This window comes from Sorex araneus, chromosome 5 (genome assembly GCF_027595985.1).
Source record: "Sorex araneus isolate mSorAra2 chromosome 5, mSorAra2.pri, whole genome shotgun sequence".
NCBI classification, from domain to species: Eukaryota; Metazoa; Chordata; class Mammalia; order Eulipotyphla; family Soricidae; genus Sorex; species Sorex araneus.
In genome coordinates, this window is record NC_073306.1 from 159,060,264 (window position 1) to 159,080,975 (window position 20,712).

At 41.7% G+C, this 20,712-nt stretch overlaps 1 protein-coding gene across 4 annotated transcripts in view; it reads right to left on the reverse strand.

Moving 5' to 3' along the window:
* Nucleotides 1–20,712, reverse strand: part of PPARGC1A (PPARG coactivator 1 alpha) — a 713,065-nt gene that overhangs the window by 88,346 nt on the left and 604,007 nt on the right. For 3 of the 4 annotated variants that reach the window (XM_055140706.1, XM_055140707.1, XM_055140705.1), the window contains exon 3: nucleotides 13,762–13,941. In XM_055140706.1, the coding sequence (XP_054996681.1) occupies nucleotides 13,762–13,941 (180 nt within the window). Of the gene's footprint in view, nucleotides 1–13,761; nucleotides 13,942–18,938; nucleotides 19,078–20,712 lie in introns of those variants that run through there. The other variant, XM_004608028.2, reaches the window with a different exon arrangement.

Consider the following 20,712-nt stretch of genomic DNA (forward strand, 5'->3'; position numbering starts at 1 on the left):
GCCACAACTAGTTTTTGATAAATGGGTGACTGAGTGGGGGAAAAAAATAAGAGGGACTTTAAAAAGCCAAAAGCACAAGGAAAGATGGACATAGGCAAAAGTTGAAAAATCAAGAGCTTTGAGCTATAAATCACTCCACATGAGGAGAATGTGTTGATCACCCCAATCTCCCACATTACCAGTGAGGTGAAATGAAAGATCCTCTATAATTCTGCATTTTAAAACAGCCCTAGATTGGGCATTTTTGTTGTTGTTAGTAATTTAACCACAAAACAAAGTCACTGTGAGTGGAAACATAGATTGCCATAGTCTGTCTTTAAATCATCTGAAGGAGAAATATATCTAGGTTTTTCAGAAGTGGAAAAAAAAAAGCTGCTTGGTACCCATTTTTGCTCATATCTTTCCTGCAGATATGTCAGCCACTAGGGGAAATGGTCTCAGAAGTTGCTCCCCTACTACAGGGGACACAGTTCATTTGTTCTTCTCTGTTCAGCAAATTGCAATTTGGTTCAATAATTTCTGCACCTCTCTAAACTCTGTCTCTCTCATAAGTTTGGCCCAAACTTTCAGATTTCACCATTACCCTGTTCTCTGGTAATGAATTAAGAGTTAACTGGGTGCAAAGGGGAAAAAAAGCTTGCCAGAGTATAGTTAGAGAAACAGGACAATTAGCACTGATTTGCACTACAAGAATAGAAGAAAGAAAGAAAGAAAGAAAGAAAGAAAGAAAGAAAGAAAGAAAGAAAGAAAGAAAGAAAGAAAGAAAGAAAGAAAGAAAGAAAGAAAGAAAGAGAGAGAGAGAGAGAGAGAGAGAGAGAGAGAGAAGAAAGAAAGAAAGAAAGAAAGAAAGAAAGAAAGAAAGAAAGAAAGAAAGAAAGAAAGAAAGAAAGAAAGAAAGAAAGAAAGAAAGAAAGAAAGAAAGAAAGAAAGAAAGAAAGAAAGAAAGAAAGAAAAAGAAGACACCAAAAAAGGAGTTTTAAAAAACATAGAAAGCTACTCACACACACATTCATTTACAGCTCCCCCCTCCCAAAAAGCCTTTGAGCACTGGCTGCAAATGACACCACTGGATGACAGAAAAACACCACCAGATTAGGCAATTAGCATTCACCAAGAACAGCAAGAGGCTTTGTAGAGAGAGAGAGAAGAAAAGAACCTCATCAATAGAAATATTAACTTGACAATAGCCTGGACTGTTTATCTACCCAAAGGAAGTGTCACCTCCCCTACTTTTTTTGTGACCCTCTCTACTATTCTGGGGGGAAAAATGTTAGTTCAACATTATCGTAAACCAGAATATGACTCTATTTATGTGACAAGTTGACAACATACAATTTCATGCTTGTTGAACTGATCGGTGTTATATATTCACAGTGAATATTATGAAGCCTCGCCATTATAAATATGAAACAGTATACACTTATTCAAAATAACTCCAGCAGTGGCAATTTATAGCTTGGTTGTTTGTGTTCTTACGAAGTCCAAATGCCACCTTAAGAAGCTGCAGCGCGCAGAAACAGATGTGCAGTGTGACTGGGACCAAAATGGATTGGCGGTGACCTATGTGAAAGCAGGCTATTACATTTTGGTCTGCATGGCAGCTGACACTGGTTTGTATTTAGATGGGACTGTTGGGAACACGGTGTCCTTAAAGCTCTGTTTAAACATGGGCCAAGACATTTGTCTACTGGACTAATTATTTTACCACCCTCCTATGGCAAGGATCACTTGCTTTTTCCCCCCCTTTAAAAAGAAAAAACGAAATAGAAAAATGTGAATGTGTATGCACACACACACACACACACACACACACACACACACACACAGACAAGCACGCGCACGTTTTATGCTGCTCAAAGTTACAGCAAGTACTTTAAACCTTGGTCATGTCAGGTGAATGCTGGCAAGAGTTCTGGAATGCCTGCATAACAGGATTGTACCACCTTCTCAATCAGGTGCCTGGGAACAGGACAAGGCCACCAACCATCAAATCCTAAACTGTCACAGCAACTGTTTTTTGGTCTAGATTTTTCCTCCTCTTGCTGCTCCTCTCCCCTCCCTTTCTTTTCTCTTAGCGAGCTTCAACCAATTTGCAAGTGTTCACTTCCACAAGGACAAATTTGGAAGAGTGAAGAACAACACAATTTATCCAAATGTGGAAGGAAATGAAGGAACCAGGCGCCTTGCTAAAGCTAGATATCAAAAATTTGCATAAGTAGTTTCCCCACCACAGAGGTGCTATTCGCTATTCGGAACAAAATAAATTGCTTGTATTGTATGCAAGGGCACCAGACTTGCCCATGTTTGTGGGTGCTCTCCTGCTCAGACATTCCTTAAGTGCGCCCAGATATTCCTGCCAAGAAGCGCAAGTTAGGTGTCCACTGTGGCTAGCTCTAAAAAGGTAACTGTTTATTACTGAATATAATTATTTATGCCAAGGCAGGCCCCAGAATGATTACTGTTTACTTAGAAGTCTTTGATGTCTGTGTTAGAATAGGAAGAAAAGTAGAAATGATTCAAAATACGAATAAAATTCTGCCAGGATTTCAGTAATCCCTTTTTTGTGTGTGTATTTATTTGTTTGTTGGCTCAAGATTAGGTGACACCCTAGCCCTTATTTTGAGATCTAGCGAAGGATTCAGTGACCTGGATCTTTGGGGAAATATCTTAATGGTATTGCTTTGGAACTTCCCCACACTCACCAACTTTGTTACTGAGATCTGCATCTCTTTCTGCTTTTCCTGTTGGACTAAAGTGAAGGTGTTGTTGGTCTGTCTAGTAAATCCAACCCACAAGATAACATAATCACATACATTCATTTCTCAGGAACCTTGGTGGTTCTTATCTCCTTGCTTTTATGATCTCTTATGAACAGCCAGAAATAGCAATTTGCAGGCTGTTTGTAAAGCCATCTTAGTCAGAACCTGGCTTTCTCCTCTTTTATCACATGACGATATTCTGCAGCTAAATCCCATTCACCACAGCAAAATCTGCTGCAAGCACCGTTTTAGAATAATGTAAGTATTTTTCAGTGGATATGAAACATATCAAACATGTAATGGAGGTAAATTATCATTTCAATGAACTATTTATTAATAGAAGACGGTGTGTGTGCTTTGCTTAGATTTATTGATATGCCTCTCTCATTGTACATTGTAGCCTGAAGCTATTTAGTTCATGGTCATTGGTGGCTCAGACAAGCGACTCTGACTGGTCACATAGTCCTAGTTCTTCCCTGTGCTTTTCTCAACTTTATTTTACCATTATATCACCTAGAACATTAAATAAAATGTTCGAGTTCTGTGTTAAATCACAACTGTTTCCTATTAAGTGTTCCAAGCTACCCATTTTTATTAACAGTTACTTTATTAAATCCTTAATAACATAGATAGAATAGTTAGTTAATTTGTGTGTTGAGCCATGGATGTTAATTTGTAAACATAATAACATACTGCAATCATTTGCATAATAGCATTTTAATCTTTTTAGTAAAAGCTGTAATTCCCTTCAAAGTACACTGCAGTAGAAACTAAGTGACTATTGGTAATAATACAAAAGGCCTTAAAATTCTGATCCTATTATAGTGTTGGAACATACCCAAACTGCTTCCATAATCTCTGAAATGTTACTGTTCTCTGATTTAGGTGTCTGTGTCAAGAATAAAAATGAAGTATAACTGGTAGCAGTAGACTATTTCCTAAATGTAATTTAGTATTCACTAAGCACCAGCACTTTGCAAATAGCTCTGAGGCTTTCCTTCAAAGTTCAGAGCTCAAGCTCTGCATACTGTGCGAGGAATGCCACGGAATTCTCTCTCCACTCCATCGTGTCCCGGACAGGGCTCCAGTCAGCCCTGCTGATGTGGCATAGCAAAGGGCATCGGCCACTGAATATTAGCACTCGAGTCTCCTCCCTCCTCCCTGCCCGACCATCCAGATAGCACCTCCCTGAACTGTGTCTGAACTGAAGGTGGGGAGTTGAGAGAAGAATGGGGAAAACAGTTCAAAGAGCTACTTCAGGGGGAAAGAAAGGAAATTCCACCAATCCTGACAACTCCATCCTGTTAACACCAACCACAAGACTGCCCCCCCAAAAAAGATGGAAAAGGTAGATGTTTAAAAGTCAGGCCTCCTCATCCTTTTATGCAAGAGCTGGTCATTCATTAATCCATCAGACTTCGAACCTGGAATGAATAACTTGTAGTAGTAATGGAGACGAGCTGGCCTACAAAATATCGGTGTTTAGAATCTGAAACTCTGCAAATGATTCCTTCATTTTGGAACAGAAAAAAGCACAAGTGTGTCTTCTACTATCATTTTGGGACAAATGGCATCCTAAGTAAGAAGTCGTGTATCTCGTGAAATTTTTTTCTCGCCAAGAACACAAGTGTGGGGGCCGGAGTGATAGCACAGCGGGTAGGGCGTTTGCCTTGCACGCGGCCAACCCGGGTTCGATCCCCAGCATCCCATATGGTCCCCCAAGCACCGCCAGGAGTAATTCCTGAGTGCAAAGCCAGGAGTAACCCCTGAGCATCGCTGGGTGTGACCCAAAAAGCAAAAAAAAAAAAAAAAAAACCACAAGTGTGAGCTGTATTGTGCATCTCTTCCCTTCCCCTTTGCTCTCATTCTCCCTACTTGAAATTCAGTAACTCTGGCAAGCCACATTCAAACCCAGGATCCTTCTTTGCTTTCAAAAAATCTACCTCAGAGTACACAATCTTGGAAGTAGCCCGAGAGGTTAGAGAAAGAAAGAAAAGCAAAACTAGTTCTCCCCAAATTGTTTCACATTGCAGGCAATTCATTTTATAAAGACCACAATAAAAGCTTTCATTGCTAAAGAATAGGCACGTAATTATAGGGACAAATTAACCTTGTTAGAAATGTGAAGTTAGGGTAGGGAACAGGAAAGGAACAATTTGGGACTCCGTTTCACAAAGGTCTTTAATTTTCATCTTTTTATCTGCTTTGTCTGTGGATCTCATTTCGAGGTGAGCCATCTGCTGGGCTGTTTCCATGATGCGACACATAGATAGTGGAACATGGACAAACAGACACGGCGTAGGCAGAAGTTTCCTGCACAAGCACACATAGTTGCTCTACAAACAGACACTGTGTCCAACTCAGCATCCTGAATCTTGATTACTTCCACTAGACTAATATCTTTGCAATAAATCTTCACAATAAGGCAATGAGCCACTTGTCCGGATTCCTCCTCAGGTATCTCTCCCCATGTAGGCATTCACCTTTTTTTTAACCCCTATCCTCCTCATTCCCAGGAGCGATGATTCTATTTCAATGACCCAGTCGAGCACCTAGGATATGGGAAAAACCCAAACTATGCTCATAAAATAGCTCACCCGCTTCTTGGAGTGCCCAACACACTAGCATGAAATAGTCGATCTCTAAGCCCTCCAAAGCAACAAACAAACCCAAAAAGCCCCACAAGTGTACAGTCCACAATCTTTGTGCCTTACTAAACACAGACATGCTCATTTCCCAAGTTCCAAATGCCTAAAACCTAGATGGACTTCTTTGAAAAGCAGCGGCCAGCCTTATCTCTTAGAACTACAACAGAAGTAACCGCTGCAAAAGGTGGCAAGGGTGCGAGGTGGCCACAGAGCTGGAACCCTGTGACTTGCTATTTATTAGCAGGGGTTGTTGCCAACAACCAGAGCCTGGAGGATCTGCACTCCTGAGCCATATTTTTCCAGCGGTCGGGTCAGCATAATGGCCATGAGGAAACAAGGTGATAAACCAGATGTTCCCAAGATAAGGCAGATGTTATCAAGGCAAGGAGTCTAAACCAATCTTTAACTCAGGTGCATAGATGAAAACTCTCTCTCTCTCTCTCTCTCTCTCTCTCTCTCTCTCTCTCTCTCTCTCTCTCTCTCTCTCCCTCCCCCCACTATTCCATTGCCATAAACTAAGTCAGTAAAAATTGAAAACAGAGCATCACAGAGGCTAGATCAGATGGTTGCTTCCTGATTTGTGACTCTCCAGGATGAACATCTAACTGATTTATACCCAGACTTTGGAATTTTGTGGTAGACTACAAATGCAAAGATAAGTACAACATAAATTTTTAAAATACTCCATAAGTCTCCATGAGTTCCAGCATTTTTCAATGTTCTTATGTTACAGCCAATTATCTCTCTCACTTAAATGGCTATTATTTTCCAACTTGAAGTCTATGTTCTCTGTAAGTGTCATTACCAAGTGTGGCAAAAAATCTGGTGGTGAGCTGTAAATTTAATTTAAATGACAAACATTTATTGATGGCAAATTGGAAATTTCAGAAATCTGAAAAAAATGATTACTGCAGATGAATTCAGTCTCCTCTCATAACAAAGGAGAATTTATTCTCCAGGTGATCAAATTAAGGTGAGGTTGTTTTTTTACACATAGGTGTTTTTTGTTGTCGTTGTTCTGTTTGTTTTGTTAAAATTCCAAGATGTTTGCCATTCATAGAAAAGTCTGTCTGACCACAGCACAATCAGAAGCTGGAATTCATTACCATGGAAGGCTGCAGAATTTCCTTCAAGGAGACGAGTGAGAAAAAGCAGACACCAAGCACATTGGTGGATTGGGTTAAATATGTTCTGGCCCCGAGGCAGCAGGGAGATGGAGAGCCTTTGTAAAATGATTCACAAGTCTCAGAAACCACTTCCACTCCTAAAGGTGACCAGAAACTTAACCAGGACAATAGTCCAAAAGTTCTGATTCCATGAGGAATAAGTCTGAGTTAGCATTCATTGCCACCTTCCTCTCTAACCTAACTCAGTCATCAGGGCTGATGCAATTTTCCTTCAAGGTGCTTCAAGTCTTTGTTCCCTGACACCAACCCCTCTGCTGTAACCCATCAGGGTTGGTGCTGTGATCCCCTACTTTCTGCTTATCCACAGTCTTCACATCTATCTAAAGGATTGCTCTTCACTACCATCTCTATTACAGTGCTCAGCTAAAACTCTCAGGTGACACCCTGAGTCACAGGGTAAATTCAGAACACTTCCCACTGAGTTCTCATGGCCTGCCATGATTTGGTACCTAGATCAAACTTAACTTGTCCTACTGTTGCGTTCCCATTGGCTGGTACACACACACAAGCACGCACGCGTGCACACACACACACTCACACACACACACATCACACACTTTTATAGTATCTGCCAATTGCATATACATAACTGATTGTGTATAATTGTCTAAGTATACATAAATGTATAAGACTTACATTATTCTTTATTTATATGAATCTGTATATATATTTGCATAAATATATATACAAATGCATAGTCTTATGTTATTTGAGTATTGTTTTGCATTAGACTCCCAACTATAATTTGGAAGGGGGCCACATTCAACTGTGGTGAGGATTTACTCTGTGCTTCCACATTTCTGGAAGGCTGTAGGGGGACCATATGTTGTAGCAGGAATCAAGTCCAGGTCAGGCACCTCACCTTCTATACTAACTCTCCGGCCCCATAACCCTTTTTTCTTTGTATGTTTTTGTTTTGAGATATACGCAGCAGCACTCAGGGCTAACTTCTGGCTCTACGCTCAGATAGGTCTCAGGGGACCATATGTTGCGGCAGGGATCAAACCAGGGTCTGCCACATGCAAGGCAATCCACCTTATATGCTATATTCCCTCTCTGGCCTCCCAAACTAGATTTAAAAGTTCTTCAGGAAACAGATGTTCTATGCTTTATATGTAATCCTTACATTACTTTACACAACTCACACCATCAAGGAAGACGTCATGCTTAACTCATTCATTCAACTGCAAATACAGAATATTTACTTTCCATTGTTTTTTAAGAAAATGTCTAGAGAAAATTCAGTGATCAAGACCAAAAGGTACCCTGCTTCCAAAATACATAATCTGGGGACAGAGAGATGGGTAACAGACAGGTGCTTGCTTAGCATATAGAAGATGCAGGTTCAGGTTCACTCCCTGGCACCACATCTGGTTCCCTGAACCCCACCAGGCACTATATCTGAGCACAGGACCAGGAGTAATCCCTGAGCACAGCCAGATATGAACCCAAAACTAAAAAAAAATTTAAAAAAAGCACATTGCCAAAATGTTGAGAAGCCAAGATGTGATTTAACTCTCTGATAAGCACCAAATATATGCCCATTTTGGGGAGGGAGAGAGGGAGAGAGGGAAAGAGAACGAGAGGGAGGGAGAGAGAGAGAAGGAGAGGGAGAGAGAAAAAGAAAGACTAGAACTGACTGTCAAAATAAGAAATGTATAATTGTCTCCATTCCCACTAGAGTAATCAAGCATTCCTGCAAGTTTCCACCCACTGCTCCCTGGTGGCATATAGCAGGACACCTAAAAGACAGATAACAAGATCCCCTCCCCCTTCTTCTACAAAAGTTCACAGAGCAGACCTTCCTGAGAATTCCAGTAATTACCCTCCATGAGTGCTGGCTACAGCTGTGAGCCCTTCTCTCCCCATTAGCAAAGGCAGCCCTCTGAACATGTGATGAGTAATGACCGAGAGACAGCTGCGTTCTCGCTCATCATGTCCCACAGAACCCCAAGTCACCGCAGCCGACGAATGAATGAAAGACGCCCATCCAGTCCTATCACAGAGGTTTTCCATTGTGTGTTAAAATAAAGCAGCAATGGGAATATATCCCAGAAAAGCCAAAAAGTATAGTCGAAATGACATCTGCACTTATATGTTCATCTCAGCACTGTTTACAATAGCCAGAATCTGGAAAAAACCCGAGTGCCCTAGAACAGATGACTGGTTGAAGAAACTCTGGTACATCTATACAGTGGAATACTATGCAGCTGTTAGAAAAAATGAGGTCATGACATTTGCATATAAGTGGATCAGCATGGAAAGTATCATGCTAAGTGAAATGAGTTAGAAAGAGAGAGACAGACATAGAAAGATTGCACTCATCTGTGGAATATAGAATAATAGACTATAAGACTAACACCCAAGAATAGTAGAAATAAGTACCAGGAGGTTGTCTCCATGGCTTGGAGGCTGGTATCTCATTCTGGGCAACTCAGAGAAGGGAACACCAAGTAAAATGTGGTCGGAGGTCAAGTGGGGGAAGGGTGATGCGGGCCGAATATAGACTAGAGACTGAACACAATGGCCACTCAACACCTTTATTGCAAACCACAACACCTAATTAGAGAGAGAGAACAAAAGGGAATACCCTGCCATAGTGGCACTGTGGGGTGGGGGGAGACGGGACTGGGGAGGGTGGGAGGAACATTGGGTTTACGGGTGGTGGAGAATGGGCACTGGTGAAGGGATGGGTTATCGAACTTTGTGTGGGGGAAATATGAGCACAAAAATGTATAAATCTGTAACTGTACCCTCACGCTGATTCACTAATTAAAAATAAACTATTAAAAAAAAATACAACCAAACCCACTAACTTAAAAAAATAAATAAAGCAGCAACAAGGTGGCCCTCTGTGACCCACGAGGAGCCAAGTACAATTTAAACTCACCCCCTGTCCAGGCCACCCATCTTTACACACTGCCATGCCATCAAAGTAGTCTTTATCCTCCTCCTTCAAACAATGCACAAAGGCAGCAGAGGGAAGGAAGTTATGTTGCAATATTCCGAAACATAAATCTGACTACCACCCTGTCCAGTATCCTGTTTTCCTGACACACGGATTACAGTGCCGAAGGCTGTACCTAGGGGCCTCCTGTCCTGTTTTTCTATGTGGCTTCTGAATGCTCCCTTGCCACTTGCATTCACACATCCAAACATTGGTTGTGCAAGCACAGATCATGTTTGTGTGTCTAGTTACTCAACCAACGTGTACAATTGCCTGTTGGCACATCTGGCGCCCCCCCGAAAGCCGTTCGTTCCCAAATTGTGACATTCGATTTCATTCCCCCCACCTCAAAAGTCAACTGCAAAATCAACCGAGATACCAGTAGAGGGAAGAGGCCAAATTTCAGAAGTGTCCACGGATCCCATCTTTTTAACATTCTGCTGGGAGAGTCAAAGCTCAAAATTCCCCCTTTCTTTCTGCTTTGATTAGAATTCAGGAAGGCGGTGGCCCATTTCCAGTGGTGTCATCAACGCGCTACTCGAGGAGGGAAAAGTGGTTAACTACTCAGGGCCTTATTTTATTCTGGGACTCGGAGGTAGATAATGCGTGTTATTGGCAGATCAGAGGTGGCAGGAACCGTGACTGTTTGGCTTGCTCAAGTACAAGGCCTTCTCGAATGTGATGAGGCAGGGCTTTGAGAACTGGAAGAAAGTGAGCCCAGGTGAAAGTCCACAGCATGAGAGGCTTAAAGGGACAGGCCCTGGGAAATAGCTCCCCGGAAAGGCTGCTTTGGCAGAAGCAAGGCAAAGCCCTGGGCAGGCAAGGGTTGAGGCTTGAGGGTTATCTAGCGCGCTGCCTCTGGACCCTCTTCACAGAAGAGACGACACAATTTAGAATTCCACCTAGGCTCACAATACTTGTTCTTTTCCTGTCTGAGTGTTAAGCTAGAGGGCAAAGAGTAGAGGCCTCCTGGCTGTATGCAAATACTCAGGAAACCCAGGCTGGGCCCAGCTGTTTTGCTGAGCAGGACCAAACCCTTTGCACAGACCAAGAATGGGTTTTGTGTTCAGAGGGAACTCATAGGGGACTCATCTAAATAGGCACTTTTGCCGACTGTCACTAAGGACATCCTTGACCCATAATTCCTTGGGCATCAAATTGACTTTAAATGCTTTCTGATTCTTCATCTCCTAGATCTTACCTGCATTTTCTCTAAAAATTTTGACCATGACAATTTGAGAAAGAAAGAAAGAAAGAAAAAAAGTGGGGCAGGATATGTCTTGCCAGCAATGCTCAAGGGATCAGAGGCTACATGCGGTATGGACCTGGTGCTCAGTGTAATTACCCAGGGTTTCAGTGTCTCTCAGACCTGGGGGTACTGTGGGGGCACCAGGGTCACAGCCAGCAGTGCTGGGAGCTGGATATCCAGGTTGGTGGGGACCAGGCAGTAAGGACTGAAGCTAGGCTGACACACATGCATGACAGGGACTCTGCATTTTTAAGCTATCTCCCTTGACCCCAGTAGAAACATTTCTGAAAGGCAATTTTGATGACCTAGGTTTTTTCAAAACAGGTTTCATAGAGTTGGGAGATGTAGCTCAGCCACAGAGCACTTGACTCGCATGTGCAAGGCTCTGGGGTTCAATCCCTGGCTCCACCAGCTTCCCCCCGCAAATCAGATAAAAGTAGAAGACAACTTAGGGACATTGGGGGAAGGGTGCCAAAACTGGTGGTGGGATTGAAGTTGAACATTATGTATCTGACACTCCATTTTGAATAACTATGTAAATCATGGTGTCTTCATATTTAATAATTTTAAATTAAGATTTCTCAATGATTGTGCTATTAATGCTACTCTCACTTGGGAACAAATATTTCTCAGATGTGGGGAGCTGTCCTGTGCACTGTGTGCCTTTCGGCAGCATACTGTGATCTACTAGATGTCAAAAGTGGGCAGATCGCCTTCTGACCCCAGTCCCAGTCAGCAAACACACTTCTAGACAGTCCTGAATGCCCCTTAGGGAATGGGGGTGGGGTGTAAAATTGTCTTCCCATTGAGAATCACTGACTTAAAATGACCTAATGAGAGATTAAATTAAATGAAGACTGTGTCTTCGAGCATTGAAAATGATTCTATCAGTGGTAGAAAGTTATATAGGGAAACAAAAGAGGTATCTTGATATAGATGAAGCCTTTTTAGAAATGAGTCTCCTGGGGTTGTAAATGGGAAGGACCTGATGCAGGTAGGACAAGCAACTCAATAAACAAGGTCACAGAGAAAGTTGTCCTTGCTGAAAGGACCCCACCTGGGCGGCACTGCCACCAGGTCATCTCCCTGCCCCCCCTTGCCTTGATTCCCTCAGCATCAACTACAAAATGCATGGCATGCACCCAATGTGCAATAGCTGATTTTCAGATAAGTGGTCTATAGAGATGCACATTTTTTTGAAAGTACTGTTTATTTAATGCAGCATGACTTAAAACGGGCCTGTAACCTGACAAGTGTACTGAATGAGGAATGTTCAATTTACCAGTTCTAACTAGCCAAGTCCTCACATGAACTTTCCAAGACCCGGCTGAGAAGCCTGGGAAAGTAGAACTAACCACAAACCCTCTGCGCTTCTTCGACCTGATTCCTTCTCCCCGCCTGATCTCCACTAACTTCGGAACTCTTTTAAGACCAGTCCTGGCTCTAGATGTGTTCTAAAAAACCTCAGCCATCGGCAGCCCGACAGCAACCTCAGCTCACCAGCTATCCATGCTTTCATGTCAACCAACACTGAAAGGAAAGATTCTGTTCTATTTTTAAATATATTGAGCAAAGAAGCAGCTTGATATGTCTTTGTAAAGAATGGCTGTCACCCAAATTCACTGTTATTCTATTTTTATTGTTGATAGAGACTTTGAAATCAGATGCACATTGAGTTCAAATCCCAAGTCTTTATTTGTCAACTATGTAGGTTTTTTTTTTTTTTAAATCACTTCATCTCCCTGAGACTCAGTATCCACCTATGTAAAATGGGAATGATAACAATAGTTCCCTAAAGTGTAGGCCATTTAGAAAAACACATGATATGACACATTTTGGCCATGTTATGATTATTGGCCTAAACATTACTTGAGCCGTCATTTAATCATTATCCAACAAACATTTATTCAACACCTTTTGTGCACTTGGTACTGGAAAAACTCGGTAAGTATTGTAAAATTAGTTTTCTTAATGACTCAATAAACATTTATTCAGCACCTTTTATGTGCTGGGTGCTAGAAAAACTCAATAAATATTGTAAAATTGACTTTCTTAATGACTTGAGTGCACAACACTGAAGTATCAGAAATGTCTTTGCTGGTGGATAAAATATACATAGCAAGCACTTATCTAGTGCCCAGCATTACAGCATCTAGACTCTGTTCCATGATGAGGGTGTTAATGGCTGTGATTTTGAAAACTAGTTAATGTGGCCATCTTAATTCACTTCACATGCCAGTGTCCTCACTTAATGCCAGTGCCTATAAGAAATCATTTATTTTCAAGTAAATGAGTACTGATCTGAGAAGAAAGGAACTTCTTTTCTCCAAAGTAACACCATAATGGTAGTTGATTAACATTCTGACTTATTATAGGGCAGATTTCTAAGAGTCTAAAGTTTGGGAGATTATTTTCTCAGTACTGAAAAGTTGATTAATTTTGACTAACTCACAAGTAAGTATTAGAGTCAAGTTTAGAAGTTTTCATACACAATCAGAAGTTCTCAAACATAAAACTTCTCATCAACACTGTAAATCAAATAATGTAGACAACTAATCCCTTGATTAAAAAATGTATTGTTTTACATTTTATCTAAATTTATACCAACCATCATTTTTAATGGGAAGTAAACAGAAATAAATAGGTTTAGACCTTTGTTTTTCCTTGCCACTAATTTCACAATCCTGTATTATTTCAACACAATTTAATGTACTCTGTTATTTGTCCTAAGCCCGTTAATTCTAACAATCACAACAACAACAAAAATCCAGGTTTCCAAGTCTTCCACCAAAAAATCTATTTGTCCTCCAAAAATCATTTTATAAGATAGACAGTACCTAAGCATCTTTAAATATTTTGATAACAGGAAAGTGAGACCTTGTCCTGGTTATGTTTCAAATCAATAATCATGTTAGTCTGTGTTTCAAGCCAGCTCAATGAGAAATGAACTTTCGCCACGAAATTGTCTTACCTCAAATATATTTGAAGGCTCATTGTTGTACTGATTGGATATTATTTCTGATTGGTCACTGCACCACTTGAGTCCACCCAGAAAGCTGTCTGTATCCAAGTCGTTCACGTCTAGTTCAGAGAGGTCAAGTTCAGGAAGATCTGGGCAAAGAGGCTGGTCTTCACCAACCAGAGCTGCACACTGCAGGAGGCAGGAGGAAAGCTTTCATTAACTGCAGGAATTTATTAAACTGCAATAGCATGTGATAGGAATTAACCCTGGCTAATTCAACGACACCACCACAGTTTGTTTCTAGGGCTTTATCACCAGAATAAAATATATATATCCTAAATCCTTTTACTCATTTGCTCCCAAAAGGATATATTGCCTGATCCATTTCATCCAAAATTCTACCCCCCAAATTATCAGTGACATGCTTTCCCCAGAAGCGTCTCTCAGTTTCAAGTTAGAAGTCAATGGGATTGGTTTTGATCTCTTTGAGAGTTAGCACTTACCAAATTTCAAAATATTTTGAAAATTTTTTGAAAATATTTTCAAACTTGGATTACTATATGCAAAATTTCACTCTACCATGGGTATAACTCTTTCCGGGGACATCCAAAAGTTTGAGTTTACATTGGAATTGCCCTCACACATCATGGAGACAAAATGAGCAATGGCCAAATAGAAAATAGAGCAGAGGGACTCTACTAATAAAACTTTTCTCTTTCTGCTTCATTAAAACATAAAAATCCATATAATTCATTTAGCAACTAATGATGCAATCTCTTGGATTGTTACTTAAATCATTTACTCCTCCTTGGCTTTTCATTAGTTTCTGAACTTTATCTACAACAGGTTAAAAGTGGCTTGCTTGAGATGAAAGACAAAAATCCTATTTTTCTAGATGATCTTTCTGCCATTCACCATGGATTAATGTGCAAGGTGTGTGTGCTATGTGTGTGAGAGTGAGTGTGTGCTATCTAGATTACCCAATGCCTAAATATAAAAACACTAGCACACCACAATTTTACGGTTTTTTTTAAAAATTTTTTTCCCTAAACCTGAATTCAAAGAGTCTATTTTTCTTTGGAGTTTTAAAATGATTTTACTCTCAACTGAAGTTTAAGATCTTGTCTTCTATGTCTGGGCTGCTTGTCACCTAGGCTATTTTAAATGTGCAGTTTTTCATCTCCTTGCATGGTGTACGTGGTCCCCAAACTGCCCCACACTGGCTTCTTGTGGAAAGTCAACCTTTATTATCAACGAGGGAACTGCTGAGTTCTGATTGGCTATCTGACTTGGTTTCTCACTGCCCCCTGGGAAGAGTCTAGCAGAAACTTCCTCTGCAGGGGTCTGGGGCTGACAAAGACATCAGGATTTTAATCCACCTGCAAGCTGAATACACACAGATCAGAAGACACATTCTCCGAAGTGGCACCCTCATGGCCCGACCCTCCAAGGTCAGGTTGGAGGCTCTGAGAAGTGCTTCACAGCCGGGCAGCAGTGGGGCATGAAACTGAAGATTCTGCTTGACATTTTACATTTTGAATAAAATAAGTTTTATGCAGATTTTTTTCCCTCCAGCACCCCTGTCATCCCTGGCAGGTGACATTACATGGGTCATAGGCAGCCGCCTGCTCAGAAACACCACCCTGAGAAGTAGGTACTGGGTAATGGAGTCAGCAGTTGGTAAGGGGAGTTTGGGAGGGGCCTGGAAATCAGTGCGATTCTCCTCCAAGACCACCAAGCACCAGAGGGAACCCCAGCTGCATAGGAGAGCATGCGCAAAGAAATTGGAGGGGGGCATCTTCTGCAATGACCTTTACTTATCATTTTATTGGTCTTTCTTTTTTTTTTTTTATGATCAGTGTTAGCCCAAAGTTACAGATGGATAGACTTGACTGCGTTTATAAGGAAGTGGAGATTGGGCAGAAGAGATGTTCCGGTACAGTGTTTACATTTTGTGATTGGGGTCAACTTCCAGAGTCTGAACTAGCCCACTCCGCAAAGGCTGTACAGTGCTTACTCTTCCACAGCGCCACCGACTCCAAGCCAAGGGGAGGGTTTTTGCCATGGTGCAATGTGATCCCTTAGGATTTTATGATTTCACTGTGGGCTGAGAGTCAGTCTTCATTTAAAAAGAGGGAGCACAAAAACAGTAACACACTGTAAGAACACATTAGAAAACACAGAGTCTCTGGATCTGACTGCAGTTTCTGCTATGTATGGAGAGCAGGATTTTAGAAATTGTGTTTTGGAACGCTGAAGTGCGTTTGCTGATTGGTCCACAAGTTATTATTGTCTTTCTCCATCTCTCTGCCCTCTCCAGGCCTGGTTCAGTCTAAACCCTTTAACCTTTCAGAAGTCTGCATTTGGAAGGAACTTTTGAACACCACTGAAAAGACTAACTCCCGGTGTGAGTTTTGTGGGTGTGTACTTTAGGAGGCTGCAGTTCCTATCTTCCTTTTCCTTTCTTCTCTCTCATTGTTATAGGATTAAGAAATGCGCATGTGTTCTTGCCAATGTTGGCTGCTAATAAAATCAGTGCTTCTGAACCTGGAATTATCCTGATAATCTAAAACTCATTAGTAGGAGCAAATGTTCCTGTTATTAACTTATATTTGGCCTTTGGATGATGCCAAACTTAACAGTCCAAACCCTGTAACTGTCCTCATCTGACATTCTGATATTTACTGCTTCCCTATATATCAGTAACAGGTGTACTTTATTGCAATTACAGAGACACATTCTACAGCCTCTTTGCAACTATGACAGCGATTTCACAACCGTAGCCTTAATTTTATAACAAGATTTAAGAGGATAAAGCAGTCACTAAACACAAAAGGCTAATTATTGTATGTTCTTTCACCCCAACAGACTTTTCTTTTAGTTAAGGAACAGATAATAAATTAGCTTAACTGCACTGATGATAATGAATCATTATAATTAAGTATAATTCTCCATTAACCTTTTGGAGGTTTTTGTGCCATTGATGGTAAATTTTAAAGCGAGAGAAGAAAGAGTGGACTTGGCCACATTAATTATAATAATAATTAAAAAAAAGAATTGTACTTCTTAAAAAAATAGGCAACACTGGGGTAGTGGGATGGGATATGGCCAAGAGTGGCCGTCTCAGTAGCATGTATGTGATAAGAATCGTCTCTATCGGTCTTAGTAACCCGACTGTACAACTGTGCAGTATTGAGGAATCTCACAGCTTTGGTGAGCGAGCCCTTTCTTAACGAACGTGCTGTCCCTCATTATGTGCAATACATTTTAGGCCGACAGCAAACATCAACAATTCAAAAAATGAAAGTTGCCCGCGTTACCTGCTGCTTGGAATATTTGAGACCAGCAGAGGTGAATCCCCAGAGGAACACAGGCTCCCAGGAGCCTGCCACCCGCAGAGCCACTGGGAAGCAAGTGGCCAGTCTCAGGTCACCACCGCCAATTCAATCCACAGCTGGACAATTAGCCTGAGCCCTCACCTTCTCGAGATGAAATACAAAACAACTCCCTCGCCCCCCCCCCACTAAAAAAAGGCTGAAGACTACTACTCTTCATGGTTCTGACACTTCTGCAGGAATCCCAACAATTAAGCCAAAAAGTTGTTCCTATTTCCCTCCGATAGTGCTCCTCCATCAACTCCTAACGGCATCAGGAATAATACATGATGGAGAAATGAAACTACAGCAGCTGAGACCCACGAACCAGCCAGACAGCCAGCCTCAAGCTACTCCAGCTCCTCCTCCAAGAAGAAAAGGAGGACTTTGAAGCTACTTGGAACCCTGACTCATAATAGCCACAGGCTAGATGCATTGTCCATATCTATTTTGCCCTCAGGAGAAATCACCAGGAGATAAGAACCATTCTGATCTGCAAACAGGAGGTGCAAGGCAAGAGGAGGCAAAAGGGAGAGAACGTTTGCAAACCCAGCAAAGAGTTAAGAAGCCAAGGCACGCCTCGCTAGATAGGAAAAATGCATTCGCAGCCGGTCTCTGCCAAATTATTTTCACTTTAGATGTGTATCGCTGCGCCACATGGACATCTTATTCAATCAAATCACGTGTGGCACTTGATCCTCCCTCTTACCCTACGTGCCCCCAGCCACCCAGAGGAAGCGCTCGCAGTCCATTTGCCAGATTCATTGTTAGCAGTTCAGCTCCTCTGTGCTATTCAATTCGGGTCCATCTCACCAGAGTCCACAGAAAGTTTTCGCTGCTTTCCCATGTTGCCCAAACTTTCAGAGAACATTCCATTGTGCTGAATTCAAACGTGACAAGGTCCTCGGTCTCGCCCCCTCTCAGCTCACCCCGCCAGTCACTCTAGACGCCTGAGATTATGAGGAAACATCTTGCTTTCTCCCCCCCGTATGAATTGTGGCCAGCAGAGACTGTGGAATTGATGTATTGCCGTCTATTTTTACACAAGCAGTCCCACAAGGTCCTGCATAAACTCTATTCTCTCTCCCCGACTTCAGGCAGCTCTCCGTGGTACAGGCAGAGTTAACCATTGGTTTCCCTGCTACTGACGCTAAGGAAAAAATCTTGCCCTGAAAGGCGTCATTTTTATATTTCACTGCCCAAATCTTTCAGCGACCGAGAGGAGTTTGAAAAGAATCAGCTTCCTTGTTCGGAGTTCTGTGGGAAAAGCCATCTCAAAGAACCCAGCAGGGTTATTTTGGATTTTGTAAGTTCTCTGTCTGATGAACAGAGAGAGCAAGAAGAAGGGGGGGGGGCGGGAAATCCAGACTCCAGTCAAACCTGACTATATTTGAGCACATCCATTTTAATATTTTTATCTTCATCTTATTATAAATAGAAATGGCATTTTTCCAACCAGGCCACAAAACACCACTGGAAAGACTTCAGCTTCTGATTCATATCAATATCTTAGAGCATAAATATTGCATATGAGTAGAAACAGAGCCAAAGGCACATGGAAAGAGTTTCCAACTGCAACAGATACTGATGACAGCAGCTAAGCTTTGATTTGCTCAAGGCATCTCCGAGCCACCTTAAAATAGCAAACTTAAGGAGTTAAGATAAGACTGAGATTCCCTTCCAAAAAGCTCCTGCAGCTACTTTTCTGCCTCGTTTCCTTGCCCAAGCCCTTCCCCCTCTTACAGGAATTATTGCATCGCGAGGAGGGAAGCGTCACTTCTGGCTGCAGAGCCCAGCCCAGCCCCAGCTCACCTCGATGTCACTCCATACACAGTCCTGGCTGCACATGTCCCACGCCATCCAGCTCCTGAATGACGCCAGTCAAAGCTTTTTCAACTCCAATCCACAGTGACACACAGAGCACACACTCATGCAGGCAACCAGCCCCTTACTGAGAGTGAACTGAAGGCACCTGTCTTACTACAGTCTCCAGTCACATGACAAAGCTATTAAAAAGTAGGCTGGGCTGTCACTCACCCAGCCTCCCTTCTCCTGTGCAGCTAGCTGCTCAAACTCCTGACGTCACTCAAAGGCAGCCCTCTGCCTCAGTGAAGTAACGCTCAAAAAAAAAAAAAAAAAACGAAAAGAAGAAAGAAAGGAAACACTTGGACTTTGGGAGCTTTCAGCATCACGCTGAGACTAAAGCCAGCTTTGAATGCCACAGACTCTAAACGAAGCCCTGCCATATAATAACTAAAATCCCCGGCAATCTTTTTTTAATTTATTTTCCTTCCCAAACTAGCAAGGGGCAAAGCTCCCTGTTTGCATGACAGAGTCGCTCTATTCGGAGCTCCAGCGTGCTCTCCCTCAGAGCTGGAATTTTAAGATCTCCAAGTAGACTCTAGCTGGGTTTGGGACTAAAGCAAGAGCTTATCACATGATGCATTTTTATGAGATATTTTCGACTGGGGGAGTGTTGGACAGCAAAGAAGGAGAAGGATTTGTCTTGCCTTTTTTTTTTTTTCCCTTTGCACTTTGTTTGTTTAATCAACACAACTGCCTGGACGTGTTAAGGTATAAACAAACTCCTCCACCCAGAAATCAGCTGTCCCCGTGGCAGCAGGGAAGAAAGACCAAGTGTTACTGCGGTTTGCTTTGCTCCATATAAGGAGAACAAGCAAGAAAAAAAATACCCTCCTTTCAGGTTCTTCTAATTATTTCCATTTCCCTCACAGGCTTCCAGAAAACAAGTGTTAGTAAGAACAGTGGCTGCCGCTCTGCCCGGGTCGGCTCTGTTTCCCCACAGCTCTTTTTATTTTTTTTTTCCTCCCCCATACGTTTCCTCTCTAACTGCCTTGGGGTGGCTTTTTGTATAAACATTGGATTCCAAGCCTCGTGCCCTGGTTGTGCAGTTTGCGTCTGAGATCAAGAATGTCCGTGTGGTGAAGGAAAAATACTGAGGAAGCTATCAGTAGAAATATGCATTCTGTGAGTTTCCTAATTTTTTTTTCCAGCTTCTATCCTGAAACAATGAGAGCCAATACAGGTGCAACTGTTTTATGATGACACTACAGATTGAATACATAACAAACTCAAGGTACTAGTTACCCACAAAGAGCCCTTCCCATAACAGGGCAGTGGTCGGGTTTAACCCTTCCAAGTTTCAGGGAGATGGACACGTGTATGTGCATTTGTGAGTATGCTTTTATAAGATCTTCAGTCTACTATACTTTGAAAATTAGCTCAGTTCTTTCCCTGGATTTTAGCCTAGCATAAAAACAATCCCCAAGGGATAAATATACATATATATATACATATATATGTATATATAATGAATTTAAACTCCCATTCTATTAAAGTTCAATTTAATGTTTGCTCCATTGTCCATCTCATTAAAATGGAACATGAGCTGATTTGCTCTAACACATATTTTAAATATAGAGTTGTTCAGATACTAAAGAGAAAGGGAAAAAAAGTAAAATGACAGGTTTTCTTTTTCTTTTTTTCAGTCAGATTACAGGAGATTTGTCTGTTCTGATCTCTGCAACAAGTTGCTAGTAAATTCCTGAATAATGTGATAAAATTA